Below are 15,990 nucleotides of genomic sequence, written 5' to 3'. Positions count from 1 at the left end.
GAATTCAGTTATGGGATGAAATCGGATAAGGATGAAATCGTTTAAGGATGAACGGGTTTAAGAGTTTTAAGAGTTTAAGAGTTTTTAAGAGTTTTAGCCAAATGCTTTATAATATAGTATAGATATATATATTATTTAGGGGAATTTTTTGAAAATAGAACAAATTCTAGGCTAATTTTTATTTTGTAGAATCAACTTTTAAATCATCATTTTAAGGTCTAAATTAAAGTTGTTCACCCTACTAGACCCATCATGTCGGGTCCACTAGAGAAGCGGGCTTGGATTACCATTCTCGAATAAATGGGCGGGCCTTGATTGACTTGTTAAAATTAACGGGCGAACATGTGCAATGGGAAAAGAAAAAAAAGGATTTGGATAAGCCCGCCAGACCCATTAATATTTTTATAATAATTAACTTTTATAATTAAAATTTACAAATAAATTTGAAAATTCTTAATACTTATCAATTCATACTTAATTATGCCCCGTGATAATAACATCCTTTAAAAGTCTTAAATTTGAAAATATAATTACCTCCATTGATCAATTCCGTATTATCTCATTTAGTCGATTTCGTTATCGATGTTTCATATTTAGCGAAACAATTTCTTTCTAAAATACGTATATTGTTATGTATTTACATCAAATTTTGAGTTGGAAAAATTGTTATGTATTTTGAATTGTTTTACATAACTCGTGATTTTATATAAATTTTGTTTTCATAAAAATATAACAACATTTTTAAACTTGTTAGCCCATGAGCAAGCCCAAACCGTTTTATATGATGGATTATGGCCTATGGATAAGTTTTCAAGCCCGTAAAAACGGTCTCAATTTTATCATATCAAGTCTGTTAGACAAAAAAAACAGGTCAAGTCCGACACGGGTCTGACCAAAGCCCACAAATGATCAACTATCGTCCAAATCAAAATTTTCATTTATTTAAGGGTTTTCATTATCTATTCAGTAGGCAACTTGTTACCAAGACATGACATGGCAACAATACGGCATTAATTTTTTATTTATTTATTATTATTTATGTTCTTATTTTTTGCATCCAAGTACCATCAAAATGTTAGCGACCACTGTTGCATTTTTCTATCTTTCATGAATCTCCGTCTTTTTCGTAAGCAAATCCTACGACCTATGTCCCTAAATCATAAAAAGAGGATTTCAAATCTAAAATTCATTGTCGGTGGTGATCCAGGGTGACCACGTCCAAAACGCATATAAGCTAAGTAAAGCAATAGTAGTCGGGAAGGTAAGGAGATCCATACGACTAATAACAGGACTTTACAATTGACGTATGGGCTATTTGGTGTGCATTAATCCAAATCAAAACTAGGCTAGGCAAGAAGGGGATGACGAACAAGATAGAAGAAGGCCCACGTTGAAGCTCGAGACCCATGCCGAAGAGTTTTGTTACCTGCTTAAATCTCGATACATTATATTTCAATGGTTTAAGTGGGATTATTTCCTTACATTTTTTTGAAAAAATATAGAATATTTGTTGAAGAAGTTGTGAGTAGGGCTGTAAACGAACCGAACGAACACGAACGGAGGCTTGTTCATGTTCGTTCGTTTAACTTAACCGAACAAACGAACGAACACGAACGGTTCGCTGAACGTTCGGTTCGTTTACAGCCCTAGCTGTGAGGTTCACTGTTGCTCCTGAATAATTCCTTTATGTAATCGACCATCCAAGTGTCTACTAGGTAAGTTTTGCAAGAGTATTATATCTTTCTCTACAAGAAGAAGTCAAAGAGTAAGGGGCCATTTACCAAACATTTACCCAGTAAGTTCTTACCGGTAAAATTTAACATTATTATTTACTTACCGGGTAAGATTTTAGTCCACCGAAACGACATCGTATGCAATAATTTACCCGGTAAGCGTTTACTGTGGTAAGAGTCGTCGCCCTTACTTATCGGGTAAGATTCATGGTCCTTGTCTCGCTCTTACCGGGTAAGATTATTGGTTCTCACCATATTCATTAGGTGAGTTAACATGACTTGGTAAGCACTTACTCAGGTAAGTGTTTGGTAAACGACTCCTAAGTTATGTATTCATCCCAATGGTTTATTAAAAATTGCAATTTTCATCTATGTGGTTTAAAATTTACAAGGTGTTAACACCAACATATCTTACTGGTGAATATTTGAATCATGAGTAAACTACGTTTTAGTCCAAGTGGTTTGTTGAAAATTTGTATTTTTATTCATGTGATTTTGAAATTACCGTTTTTATCCCCATGGTTTACAATTCATCATCGTTTTCATTTTCATGGTTTAAATTTTATTGTTATTTTCCGTCCCTGTGGTTTACACTTCATTTACATTTTAGTCCCTCGTACTTAAAACTAGTGTTTACCCTCATGGACGAAAATAAATATGAATTGAAAACCATAGGGACATAAACCACAAGTGAAGTTTACATTTTTTTTTGGGTGAAAGTCAGAACCTCACGTTTCCATTCCTTTGCGATCTGGTCCTTATGGTTTAATTGCAAACGGAGATGCGACTGGAGATGCAAACGAAAATGCTACCAGAGATGCGCAATGTACTCTTGGTCCATGCATCATATACAGAGAGATATTAGAGTTGTTTATGTAGTTGTTCCCTAAAGTTTGATTCTTTTAACAAAAAAAAAAAAAAAAAAAAAAATTTAAAAAAAGGGGGGGGGGGGGGAATGGTTGAACGGTTTTACCCCTAACTCTAACTGATATTTTTGGCGGTAATAATAACTGGGTCTCATTTTTAAAGCAAAATCCAAGCCCAAAGGATGACATTTTGACTTTTTGAAATTCATGTCCCACTTTCAAGTAAATCACTAAACCTTGTTGAACAAGAGTGAATTTTACTCTTTTTATTATCATCATCTTCCACTTATAAAAAAAACTTTGAAATTAAATGTTTATAAGAGATAAATGAGATATTACTAAGGGCTGTTTGACAGTTGTTGAATGGTTTGGTGCAGAATGATTAAGTGGTCAGAATGATTAAGTGGCTCTCATGATATAGTGCAAAATGAAATATAATTATTTGGTAATTATTTACAACAAAATTAGAGTGCTGAATGGTTATGAGAGGCTCATGATACAAAATAATTCAGAGTGTTTTAGAACCATTAAAAGACAATTTTTTTTTTTTGCTAAACAAGATTCACCTCTTAATGATTTAGATGTTATCTCTTAATGAAACTATTAAGAGGTAAACAAACAATCCCTAAATGTATAGAAATATTTTAATAAGTGTTGTAATCTTCAAAATAAAAAAAAATGTATAAAAATTAAATGTATTTTCTAGAGATTTTTAGATCTTAGAGTCTGTTTACTAGTTGTTGAATGATTTGATGCAAAATGATTAAGTGGTCGGAATGATTAAGAAATCGCATAGTATAGTGCAAAATGAAATATAATTATTTGGTAATTGTTTACAATAAAATTATGGTGTTGAATGGTTAAGGGAGGTCCGAGATACAAAATTATTCTGAAAGTTTTAGAACTATTAAAAAGCATAATTTTTTTTATCAAACAAGATTCACCTCTTAACATTTTAAAAAATTACTTCTTAATAAAACTATTAAGAGGTAAACAGATCACCCCCTTAATATTTTAAAACGTTATCCCATTACATATTAAAATCTTGTTGGCATGTACTTTTAAACTTTTAATTGAAACATGGCAACTAATCCCTCGTTACTTGCTCCATTTCTATTTATTAATTTAGAAAATGCATCGTGATGCATATTTATTATAATAAACAACTTTAAGATTAGATTAGTTTTCAAAACAACGACAAAATGAACATGTTATTTGAGAATTTTTTTATTGTTCTAATTATTAATAATTATTTTTAAGGCAAATTGCATGAAAAAGTAACGTACTTTAACTTAATTCTTATTTTGGGTAACGTACTTTTAAAACTTTTATTTTGGTACCTAAGATGTAAAGTTTTAAAGATTTAAATACTCGGGTAATTGGTTGAAGTATTAACCGATTATCATGTTGATGTGGCGAGTGATGTGGTATCCAACTCGGTATTATTTGCTGACCTGGTCAGTGACGTGGATTTTTTTAAATCTAAAATTAGTCTTTTTTTTAGTCTAAAATTAGTCTTCACTGGGTTACCCGGGTACTTAAATGTTTAAAACTTTACATMTTAGGTACCAAAATGAAAGTTTTGAAAGTACGTTACCCAAAATAGGAATTAAGTTAAAGTACGTTACTTTTTCATGCAATTTGCCCTTATTTTTATATAATACAATTCAATTAAAATTAAGTAAAGATATTGTAAATAATACAATATGATAATGCAAAAACTATAGAACACAAAGACGTGTGTGCGTTTGCGTTTACGGATTATCTTCAAAGATCATCAGTTCAAGTCTCGTAAGCCAACTGATAATTTTCCTGATTATTTGTCAGGATCTTTTGAATTAGTCGATATGTACGCAATCTAACTTTTTTCTTTTATTTTTTTACCTTTGGAATCACTCGCTACATCAACATGATAACCGATTAATTATTCAACTGGTTATCTTGATACTTAAATGTTTAAAACTTAATATTTTAGATACCAAAATAAAAAATTTAAAAGTTTGTTATCCAAAATAGGAGTAAGTTATTATATGCAACCCTTTAAAATGCTAGGAACATGACAACTAATAATGATTACATGTTCCATTTTTAAATAGATAGTGCATCATGATTGCCATTTATTATATTAATAAAGGGTGGGCTAAATGCACCCCTATGCATTGCTTAATGCATCCCTATCATGAATTTCTTCTTCATACACATCAACATCAACACATGCTTTTTATATCCTCAATGCTTGAAATGACCTGATTCTGACATGAAAGGGGGTGCCATTAGCACTCCCCATTAATAAACTTGTTTTATGTTAGTTTTAATTTTTAAAATTCAAGGTAATTGTATGAAACAATAATTTTATTTTGATAACGTACTTTTAAAACTTCTATTTTGATATTTAAGATATAAAGTTTAAACATTTAAGTACATGAGTAATCGGTTGAATACTAATTTTAGATTAAAAAAATTCATATCACTAATCACGTCAGCAAATAAGAGTTAGATATCACATCAGTATGATGACTGATTAATACTTCAACTGGTTATCTTGATATTTAAATATTTAAAATTTTACATCTTAATATTAAGATGAAAATTTTAAAATATATTAGTTTTTTTTACATAAATTTATCTTAAAATTTATAATAATAATTACGTGGAAAACTAAATGATTTTGATCGTAGCATAAAGGGAAAAGTACAATAAAAACCAATGAACTTTCTTGTTTGGAATGATTAAGTCCTTGAACTTTATTTTGGAACAAATAAGTCCTTGAACTTTCCAAAACATGTTAAATAAGTCATTGGACAATTTTTTGGCACAAATAAGTCCTTGGACATTCTAAAATATGTTAAATAAGTCCTTAGACATTCCAAAAAATGTTAAATAAGTCATTGGACAATTTTTGGAACAAATAAGTCCTTGAACAATCCAAAACATGTTAAATAACTTCTTGAACTTTTATAAAACATGTTGGATACATTCTTATGACTTGTACAACTAGTTAAAATGGTAATTATTTTTTTGTAAATGTAAGTATTTTTTTGTTATATTTGTTTAATTTTATAGATCTAAATACTTTTTGGTTCAAAAAATATTTATGGGCTTAATCGTTCAAAATATGAATGTTCATTGAGTTTTTTTCGGGATCTTTTTCACTATTTTTCCACTTTATTTTTTTTCAAAAAGTTATTTAACATGTTTTGGATTGTTCAAGGACTTATTTGTTCCAAAAATTGTGCAAGGACTTATTTAACATTTTTTGGAATGTCCAAGGACTTATTTGTTCCAAAAATTGTCCAAGAACTTATTTAACATTTTTTGAAATGTCCAAGGACTTATTTGTTCCAAAAATTGTCCAAGAACTTATTTAACATATTTTGGAATGTTCAAGGACTTATTTAACATGTTTTGGAAAGTCCAAGGACTTATTTGTTCCAAAAAAAGTTCAAGGACTTAATCATTCCAAACAAGAAAGTTCATTGGTTTTTATTGTACTTTTCCCTAACATAAATACATATTTGAAATCAAGGCCGGTGGGTCGGCACCAATCAACGGTCAGAAATCAGCCATCTTGGGCCCCAAGGTCGGTGCCAGCACAAATTCTCTATGCATAGGGCCCCCATAGCCACATATTAAAAAGTCCTTTTCTACAAAAAATAAAAATTAATAAAATAATAAAAATTAATTTTAAATCTCGAATCATGCACTATATAACCCTTTGTTGAAACCTTCACAACTCACAACTTTGAAAAGTCAACCATCTCATTTTTTCTGCTCATAGTGATTTCTTTCTATTTTGAAAGCTTTCAAAAGAAAAATGGTGAAGTTGGCAATTGGTAGCATTGGTGACTCTTTGAGTGTTGGTTCAATCAAGTCTTATTTGGCCGAGTTTATTGCAACGCTTCTTTTCGTGTTTGCAGGCGTTGGGTCGGCTATTGCTTATGGTATGTCGGTTTTATCTAATAGATAGTTTACTTGTAACTTGAAAGCTCGTACGTTACATAAAACATTCTAATAAACAGTTAAACGGACCCGAGATAGTTGTTCTGAATCGAGTTTGGCGTGTCCATATACCCGCTCGGTGGAATTATAGTCTCAGTGGTTGTAAATCGACTTTGGCATATTCATATACCCACACGATTCAATACACAAACTTATTATACGTGTTGGTTTTGTTAAATTTGCAGGCAAGCTCACGAAAGATGCAGCTTTGGACCCAGCTGGGCTAGTTGCAATTGCAATTGCTCATGCGTTTGCACTATTTGTCGGGGTCTCTATGGCAGCCAACATCTCTGGTGGTCATTTGAACCCAGCTGTCACCTTTGGATTGGCTATTGGTGGTAACATCACTATCATAACTGGCTTGTTTTACTGGATTGCCCAATTGCTTGGTTCTATTGTTGCATGTTTCCTCCTCCAGTTTGTTACCGGTGGCTTGGTAAGTTTTATTATGTCATCGCATGTAAAACAGTTAAAGTATATAAGATCACACATATCTTATTTATCATTTATTAAAAACAATTTAATAACTCTTGATTCGGTATATTAGACGTTTTCTTACTTACTTGACATACGACAGGCTGTCCCAACACACGGAGTTGCAGATGGCATGAATGGTCTTCAAGGAGTTGTGATGGAGATCATCATAACCTTTGCTCTAGTCTACACAGTTTATGCCACCGCTGCCGACCCTAAAAAGGGATCACTTGGAACAATTGCACCCATCGCAATTGGCTTCATTGTTGGAGCCAACATTTTGGCTGCTGGACCTTTCAGTGGTGGCTCGATGAACCCAGCTCGATCATTCGGCCCTGCTGTGGTCAGCGGAGACTTCTCGCAAAACTGGATTTACTGGGTTGGCCCACTTATCGGTGGTGGGTTGGCTGGTTTAATCTACGGTGATGTTTTCATTGGATCATATGAAGCTCTTCCAGCATCCGAAGATTATGCTTAAGAATTTTATTCTCGATTGACTTTGTTTTCGGGTTATATTTCATGTCTTTTTGTTTAAGGGGTGAGGGTGCAATGTCCTAATTGTTCAGGGACCATTTCAAGAATTATGGAGATAGGGTAAATATAAGATTTTGTAAAAAAAATTATATACCCTTTTAACATATGTAATCTTGAACTTGTACTGTTTTTTCTTATTTTATGCATTGCAAAAAATTCATGCTTGCAATTTGGAAATGTTGAATCAAAATATCTTCCCCTATTACCTATTTGCAATTTTTATTTTTTATCAATAAATATTAAATTAAATTAAAATTATATGTCGTCAAATAATACTGATTTATAATTGCACGTGATTGTAAAAAAGACAATTGGCAGCACAATGAAAAAATGTCACGTAAGCTTTTACTTAATTATTTGGTAATCCGGTATCAAAATAAAAAGATTTAAAAGTTTACTTTACCAGTTAAGAAAAGGAATCAAATGTTACACAAATTAAGAATTAAAACAAATTCCATTTTTATGTTCTTAGATAACAAAATTCAACATCTACTGGATGAGACCGATCCGATCCAATCATCTACTGGATTTGGATAACCAATAGTAACATCCAATAGATGAGACCGATCCGATCCAATCATCTACTGGATTTGGATTGGATCGGATAACAAAATTCAACATTTAATGGATGATTGGATCGGATCGGATCCACCTAAATTCATTGGATCTCAACCGATGAACATCCCTACAAAACATATTTTACAACTTTACAGGTGTTTCATCCACCTTAAAGGTGCAACCGCTCGACCAATTTTTTGAATCCAAAACTCTCTGTAATTAACACGCAATATACTGATTTTTTAAGGGTTGTTTTTTTCTTTTATTCCCACATTTGGAAGAAAAGTTTTTAAGATAAAACTTATCCCCGTTTTATCTCCTAAACAGTTCAAGAATACAATTGTTTTTACTTTCCACCTCTTTTCCTACGTTAAGAAAGAAAGGGACTAAAAATGTAAAGAAATTAAAAATCAAGGTGTAAAAGGTAAAATTGAAGAATAGTTTAGGGGCTGAAATGGAGATCGTCCTCCAATTATTCGACGGTTTCTCTGCCATCTAACTGATTCTCCCCTCTTTTGCCCAATTACAGTTTCGTACAGCACCAGCTATGCCTGTAAGTCTTCTGTCTCTCTCACTAGATCTAGGGTTTCAGTTCATAACGAACGCACTCGAGCACAGTTTTTTACTTCAATTTAAAAATTTCTGATCGTATTGCTAATGCTGCTTCTGATTATTCTATTGATTTTATTATGTAAATGACATATAATTGGAATTTTCGTGCAGATTAAGGTGTTGTTGGAGGTGGAACCGCCTAGTCCAGGGAGGTACATGATCGGAGCATTAATCATGATGATCGGAGTTGTTTTACCCGTCGGATATATGATGTTTCGTAACAAACGTGTTCCTTCTTCTTCCTCCTTCGCTAAACACACGTAGGTGTGCTCTTCCTTTCGTTTTCCTTCGGTTATCTGTTTGATTACATTGTTTTATTTGGTCATTACTGCCTGAATTTTGAAAGTGAGATGCATTTTTTTAGAGTAGTCGACTTCTTAATTTATTAAACTGAAAGTCGATATGAGTTATGACCATGGAGAATTATAACAGACTGTTCAGTGAATTCTAGAAGCCTGGAAACATAATTCTGCTGGTCAAGTTATCGATGTTGCACTAGACTTCTTAGATTTCACTTGTCATTTGATAAGTGTTGGGGTACTGAAATTGGAGCTCATGTAATGTAGACTTGAGTTCAGAATTTAAGCAGCCTTGCTCTGGGTCGAAATCAATGGCTTGGAATTTGGACTTCGGAAGTTACTATTGTTAATTAAATTGCACTTGAGCTAATGCTTAAAGAACTCGGTAGCTAAGGGAAATCATGCTTGTGACAAGGCAACAAATAATGAATTATCTGTTGGTGTCATAGATCATTTTGGTGTAATTGTAACTTACTTTGGATCGACTAGGTGACAAGGCAAACATAACGAGAGTTGGTAGGTGCAGAGTAAACACTCACAAATGTTGCCTCTATCACCTTAGATTGCCATAAGGCAAGGTCAAGGGGGCTGCATCCCCTTGCGGGGTCCTATGGGCAGCGCCTTCCTGGACGTTCTGGATGAAGTTCAGAAGGTTGGAATCCTTCTTGAGTTGGTTGAGGAACTTGGTAATTTTGAGACCAAGTATAACTCAGAAGCTTCAGGTTCCGCCTCAGAGCTTCTACTGCATATAAAACTCGAGTTTATGCCTTAAAACTAGTGGTGAATTCTTCGACTATCTCAATACTGATTTCTTGATACCTAAGGCATAAAGAGGTCAAAATATAGTATTTGGAAAGTGCAATAATTACGAGATCCAAAACCATCCAAGATTCTAAACATTATCTTGGGTTTTGGTCAAGTTTGCTGGACAGATAGCGGTTTAGTGTGGAGTCTTCTTCTTCCATTCAGTTTAGGCATTAAATAGTTCTCATCTTTTTTCTGGAAACAACAGTTATATTTTAGGTCATTGCAAACTTCCATAGACGACATAGATTTTCTAATTTAGACTGCAAAATGCAGAGATGTTTCCACTTTGACATTTCCTTGGCTGATTTTGTTATCGTTGCAAGGTGATATACTTCAGTTCTTACGCAGCTAAGCTCCTTCTGGTAGACATGATTAAGAAGGGTTGCAATGCAAAGTCACCACCAGATTACGTGTTTTTTGATTTGCAAATACCAAATAGAAAGAAAGAATACTGCAAAAGACTTCGAATCCTTAATAACCCTCAGTTCAACTATCTTCATCATCACACAGAGCTCATCCCTATTCCTCTCATGCACCCAATATATCTTGGTTAACACTTGCACACACATCTCTTTGATCGAAGTCATTGTTGTTATTTCATCGTTGTCTAGGCATCAACATATTAATATCCGTAAGTTCCAAACTAGATCCATAAGAGAGGTATGCTCAAAGACATTGTCGTGTTTATTTAACACCATATGAAGTAATTTTCTGGCCAAATGGACTCGAATGTACGATGAATTGTACTTTTGGAAATACAATCTTCCAGAAATTGGCATGCTAGGTATGCATCTCATTTTTATTCACAGATGGTAGGTTCATATTTGAGCCAAGCGTTGCCCCAGCTTGCTCCACTCAAACAAGCTTAGTTAGTATGGGTTCTCGTAAAATTAAAATCAAATCCTATATATTAACTTACAAATTAATTGTCTTTTAGAAGAATTATATAAATGTCCCGAATGGTTCTTGCTAGATAAAAAATTATATGGCTTGGAAGCATTGTATAGTGTCTATTAATTCAGGCTCGGCAAGCCATTTAGTTGAGGCCACGTACCAAGCTTGATCTTGACTTGGATATTAGAACTCCCTAAGCTAGGCTTGGGCTCACCAAGCTTATTGACGAGCCACCATGTCTCGCTTACGGGGCTATTTAGCTGAATGACCTTATCAGAAATTGAATTTAAGGATTCTTCCCTTTAGTGTATTTCTAGGTTTTTACGGGAGAAAACTGTTTTGAACCAGGAGTAGGTTAGGTGAAGGTTATTGAAATAATTTCTTTTAAAAATCATGCTCTTAATTGAAAACTCATTTAGGGTCATTCATAAAACCCAAACTAAACAACTACAAAAAATTTCATTTGCTTCCACACATCTGCGAAATAGCTTTATGGTTATTGATATTGGTTAAACATGTAATGAAAATCGTGTGGTTGTTTCAGGAGCAAAGTTATGATATAGAGGTGCGAATGGCAATCTTGTAGTTGATATGTAGTTTGTATCCGAGCAAGAGATAGAATATGACTTGTAGCAGATCTATATACGTTGGGATTCAAATGTAAATTGTTCAAAACTCAAAACACTGACACAAGTTAGTTTGAAAATTTTGTTCAATTTGAAAATGACACTCAATGTTGTTCATTCAAATTATGTTTGTTGTTCTTGAATGAGGTGTCTTTTCGTGTTCATTTTGTGAAAATTGTTGAATACTTGTCGAGTTGCACCTCCAGAAAATGGATTCCTGTTCAAAGAGTGCATAACTGTATGGATAAGCTCACACTCACCCGTTAATTTTAGATCCAATTCAAGTGGTTCTCACTCAAGAGTTCGGATATTATGTTTATATGTTATCTAGTACCAGTAAAATACTAGGGATGCATTACTTGATGACATTCAAATTTGCACCTCTTTAGTGTGTTTTTTTTTTGAGTTTTCGAAGGGTTTGATTGGTATGTTGATCGGTCTTGACGGGTTCCTTAGGTAAGAGGTAAAAGCGATGGCGGACTCATAAATTTTCCAAGTGGTAGCATAATTTGAGTATAAAAAAATATCGATATTTTTTTAACAATATTAGTATAGATTTGTTGGTTGGTTTCTTGTTCCTACATAGAACATACCCATGTTCGATTCCTGTCTACATGTATTTTTAAAAACACAAAAGATATATAAAAAACCAAAATTTAAGTTAAAAAACAACAAATCTGACAATTGGGGGACTCGAAACTGAGTCTTTTGTACAAAGGTTGAAGCATTACCATCTTAGCCAATAAAGTGTTATGTTAATATTTCAGTTTATAAAACTATATGGTGACACCCAACAAACCAATACGGCACCCTTCAGAAACGTAATTTTCTGCCCTTATATGCAACAATAAAGTGGTGAACCTTGCCACCGTATCATGTGGGTCCGCCTCCGAGTGAAATAATTATGGAATGTTTTAGAGGCTTTTATTATACGAGTAGTTTAGTAATTTATTAATCTTGTATTATCTTTCTAATTTTTGTTCCACCTATTTTGATGGGACACAAAAAATGCGTTTTTGTCCACTCAGATTTTATCTTATCTTAGTCTAATGTCAAGCCAAATATAGAAAAACAAGTTTTTGTAGTGTCATGTCATTGGTACCAATTTCACCTTGATGCGTTTGATACACTGGACATGATAAGATAGAACAGAACAAAAATCCCTGTTCCACATTTGGCATAACTTTTATGTGGAACAGATATGAACAGAGTGAAATAGACACGTTCCACCCCTACCCTATGGAATATGATGAAACAAAATGGAACAAACTTATATTTTACCAATATAATCTCAAAATAAAACTTAATTCTCTTCTAAAACATCAAATATGTCTCATTTTTACATTTTATTCAATCTTTAAATTTTATTTATTGTATTTTATGCTTTTTAAATTTTCATTTATTCTCAAAATATTATTTTTATACTGTTTCTATATCTTTATTAATTTATGTAATTTATTACATATTAATAATAAAAAAAATAATGTAGAAAAAGGATAAAAATAAAAATTGGAAACAATATAGACTTTTTATTGTGGTGTCATTTTAATTATTTTGACAAAAACTTTTTAATGATATATTTTGTTATAAAAAATAATTATCTTATTATAATTTAATGAATTAATCAAAATATATAAACAACTCATTAGCGGTAAATTGATCATTTTACTTGTTCTTTTTTGTCCTGTTTAGTCATGTCTTAACAAAGGCTGAACAACTGTTATGTCTTGTCCTGTTCTGCTCCATTATGTTTGGACACCAAACGCACCCTAAAAACAGTTGCATACTTTATTGAAATCCTCCTTTATCCCGACTTGGTACAAACCATGTAAAATTATTGTTTTTTTTATCTATATCACTATGAACTTTAAGGTCATGTTTGTTTTTCTTTTATTATAAAAAAGTCTTATATGCTTCTTATATTTGATTCGTTAAGAGGTAGAGTTATTTAGACTGTTTGTTTTTTTTCAATTTTTCTGAGACACTTATGTTTTATTGTTCTCTTATCTGGTAAGAGATAAACCAACCTCATATCTGCCTCTTATTGTTATTCAAACCCTCAACAACGGTGTTCGTCAATCGATTAATCTTAATCGATCCTTACCAAATCAATTCTCATATCTCAATTGATGTATTTAATATGATTTAAATGTGTTAAATACCGTTCATGACATATTTTCTTTTTAAATAAATGCTAATTATATGATTTAGATGTAAATTTCGTAATGATGATAAATAAATATGTGAAATTGTATAAAATTATCTATAAATTTAACACTATAATTTTTTAATAGGTAAAATAGATGTTTTAAACAAATTCAGACGTATATCAATTTACAAAAAGAAATAGTCTTATTAATTCAGATTTCAAACTTCAACACCATCTTTTATGAATCATAATTGAAATAAGACTTCAGAGCCACCTAATTATTTTTAAATTAACATAAAATTCCATTTTATCATCTTCCATTTTATGAAAATGTTTGTCATTTTTGTCTACGTTTATTTTTGTCCTTTTTAATTCCGAGTTAGCAATAAATTTGTTATTAAACATCTATCGGGGCGGTCCACATTTTGTTAACCCTACTTACCATACCTCATAAGCAAGCATCGGAAAAGACAACCTGTCCTCCCCTGGAATCGAACCCGGGTGGGCACGCCCAAGACAAGACATTTACGGAAGAAGGTGGTCACTAGGCCAAGGCCTAATGGTCTGGTGTGTTATTCAATTAGTAGTGCATTTTTACTAAAAAAAAAATAAGGGAAAAGGAAAAAGTAAGAAAGTAAGGGGAAAGAGATCATGTTCTCGATTTTTTTTAATCACAGATCCCAAAACTTTCTTTTTAAATATGAAAAGAAAGAGAACGAAATGAAAGAAATAATAATTATAAATATTTATAAAACTACATATCTAATGATCAATTACAATTTATTATAAAATAAATAAAGATATTTTTGTAAAAGCGGCATATTTTCTTCTATTTTCTTCCTTCTCAAGAACATGAAAATTTGTTTTTCTTCATTCCCTTTCCCCTCAATAACACAAAAAAGGTTGTTTTCGGAGTTGTTTATCACACGCTTACCAGGTAAGTGCTTATTGATAAGAGTCACCACTCTCGTTTACTTTAAGAGGTATCATTCACGGCCATCAAATTGGATTAATGGTAAGCGTTTATAACTCGGTAAACATTTACTGGATAAAAGTTATCACATTCACTTATCGGGTAAGACTCTCAATCATTCTCTTCCTTCTTACCATGTAAGATTTTTTATCCTTGTTATGTTCACCCAGTAAAGCAATTAAGCCAGCAAGCCCTTTTCAAAGTAAGTGTTTAATAAACAACTCCTTCTTCTAATACGGTGAACTCATCAATGGATTATTAGTTGATATCCATCATATTCCAACAACGAAATATTTGATCTCAAACATTAAGATTAACCTACATCCAACAAAAGCAATAATTAATTGATTCAATATTACAATCGCATCAATTACATAACGTCGAATAAAACTCAAATCTTGACCGACTCACATACAAGAAGATGCTTGAGTCGTCCTTAAATATTTGATTGGTTTTGTGTAAAAAAACATAATTTTTAAAATTCAAAGAAATTAGGGCGCTTTGAATGATTAAGGGAGACCCTTCATACAAAATCATTCATAGGGTTTTAGAATCATTAACAGGTAATTTTTTTTTGCCAAATAAGATTTATTTCTTAACAATTAAGAAACTGTCTCTTAGGGGGACGACGGTCCCATAGACATAGTCCCTTCAGGCAGTGGCCGTTTAGTCCATGTTTCCGGATCTCTTTAATTTCCTTCAGCACGCTCGATCTACCTATCTTTCTTGGTTTGATTGGTTTTCTGAAACTATTAAGAAGTAAACAAACCACTTTTAATTTCGATTTCTTTTGAGAGATTTTAAATAAAATTGTGATTGAAAAATAAATAAAAAGATTTGGATAACTATTAGGTGACATGTGTAAACACTTTATTGGTTGCCAGGAAAGGCGCAATCAAAATTGACCAAACCAAACCGCCTTAATCAGCGTTAACTTTACGCGCCATGCCCAAACCGACATTCTCTTGTATATATATACGCTCAAAGCCCCAACCTTCATACTCATCCACCCATGGCTCTTCATAATTTTCACTCCCTGGTGGTAGATCCTTATCTGCAACGGAGTTTAGGTTCTTCTCGTGTGTTCTGTCTTTTATGATTTCGATTTCAAAGCTGTTTCTTACGGCATCGATCGATTACTTTTTATTTCAAACCTGTTTGATACGGCACCGATCAATGATTTCGATTTCAAAGCTGTTTGTTACCGCATCAATTGGTGATTTTGATTTAGAAGCTGTTTGTTACTGCATCGATTGATGATTCCGATTTCGAAGCTGTTTGTTACGGCATCGATCGATAATTCCGATTTCGAAGCTGTTTGAAACGGCATCGATCGATGATTCCGATTTCGAAGCTGTTGTTTATTACGGCATCGATCGATGATTCCGATTTCAAAGCTGTTTGTTACGGCATCGATCGGTGATTTCGATTTCAAAGCTGTTTGTTACGGCATCGATCGGTGATTT

The 15,990-nt window shown here is 32.7% G+C and overlaps 2 protein-coding genes across 3 annotated transcripts; both read left to right on the top strand.

Moving 5' to 3' along the window:
- Positions 1-6,338: 6,338 nt before the first annotated feature.
- On the top strand, positions 6,339-7,775 carry LOC112529184 (probable aquaporin TIP-type RB7-5A). Its single transcript, XM_025140308.1, has 3 exons — positions 6,339-6,540; positions 6,784-7,034; positions 7,176-7,775. Exons 1-3 carry the CDS (start codon positions 6,414-6,416, stop codon positions 7,548-7,550), a joined length of 753 nt encoding a protein of 250 aa, XP_024996076.1. The 5' UTR covers positions 6,339-6,413; the 3' UTR covers positions 7,551-7,775.
- An 881-nt stretch (positions 7,776-8,656) lies between these two features.
- On the top strand, positions 8,657-11,565 carry LOC112529706. 2 transcript variants are annotated; one of them, XM_025141066.1, is made up of 3 exons: positions 8,657-8,717; positions 8,888-9,040; positions 11,321-11,565. In XM_025141066.1, exons 1-2 carry the CDS (start codon positions 8,712-8,714, stop codon positions 9,038-9,040), a joined length of 159 nt encoding a protein of 52 aa, XP_024996834.1. In that variant the 5' UTR covers positions 8,657-8,711; the 3' UTR covers positions 11,321-11,565. The 2 variants fall into 2 exon arrangements, 1 of the variants encoding a protein (XP_024996834.1); XR_003070937.1 differs by having other exon boundaries at positions 8,701-8,717; positions 8,888-9,036.
- Positions 11,566-15,990: the final 4,425 nt, after the last annotated feature.

The sequence above is a fragment of the Cynara cardunculus genome, assembly GCF_001531365.2.
Source record: "Cynara cardunculus var. scolymus isolate 2C chromosome LG 16, CcrdV1, whole genome shotgun sequence".
Taxonomy (NCBI): domain Eukaryota; kingdom Viridiplantae; phylum Streptophyta; class Magnoliopsida; order Asterales; family Asteraceae; genus Cynara; species Cynara cardunculus.
Note: the sequence above shows the minus strand (reverse complement) of the source record. Positions and strands in the feature narration are given on the sequence as shown.

Coding starts and splice junctions, on each gene's coding strand:
- LOC112529184 (XM_025140308.1), top strand. CDS start 6,414: ATGGTGAAGTTGGCAATTGGTAGCATTGGTGACTCTTTGAGTGTTGGT. Junction 6,541..6,783: donor TGGGTCGGCTATTGCTTATG/GTATGTCGGTTT, acceptor TTAAATTTGCAG/GCAAGCTCACGAAAGATGCA. Junction 7,035..7,175: donor AGTTTGTTACCGGTGGCTTG/GTAAGTTTTATT, acceptor GACATACGACAG/GCTGTCCCAACACACGGAGT.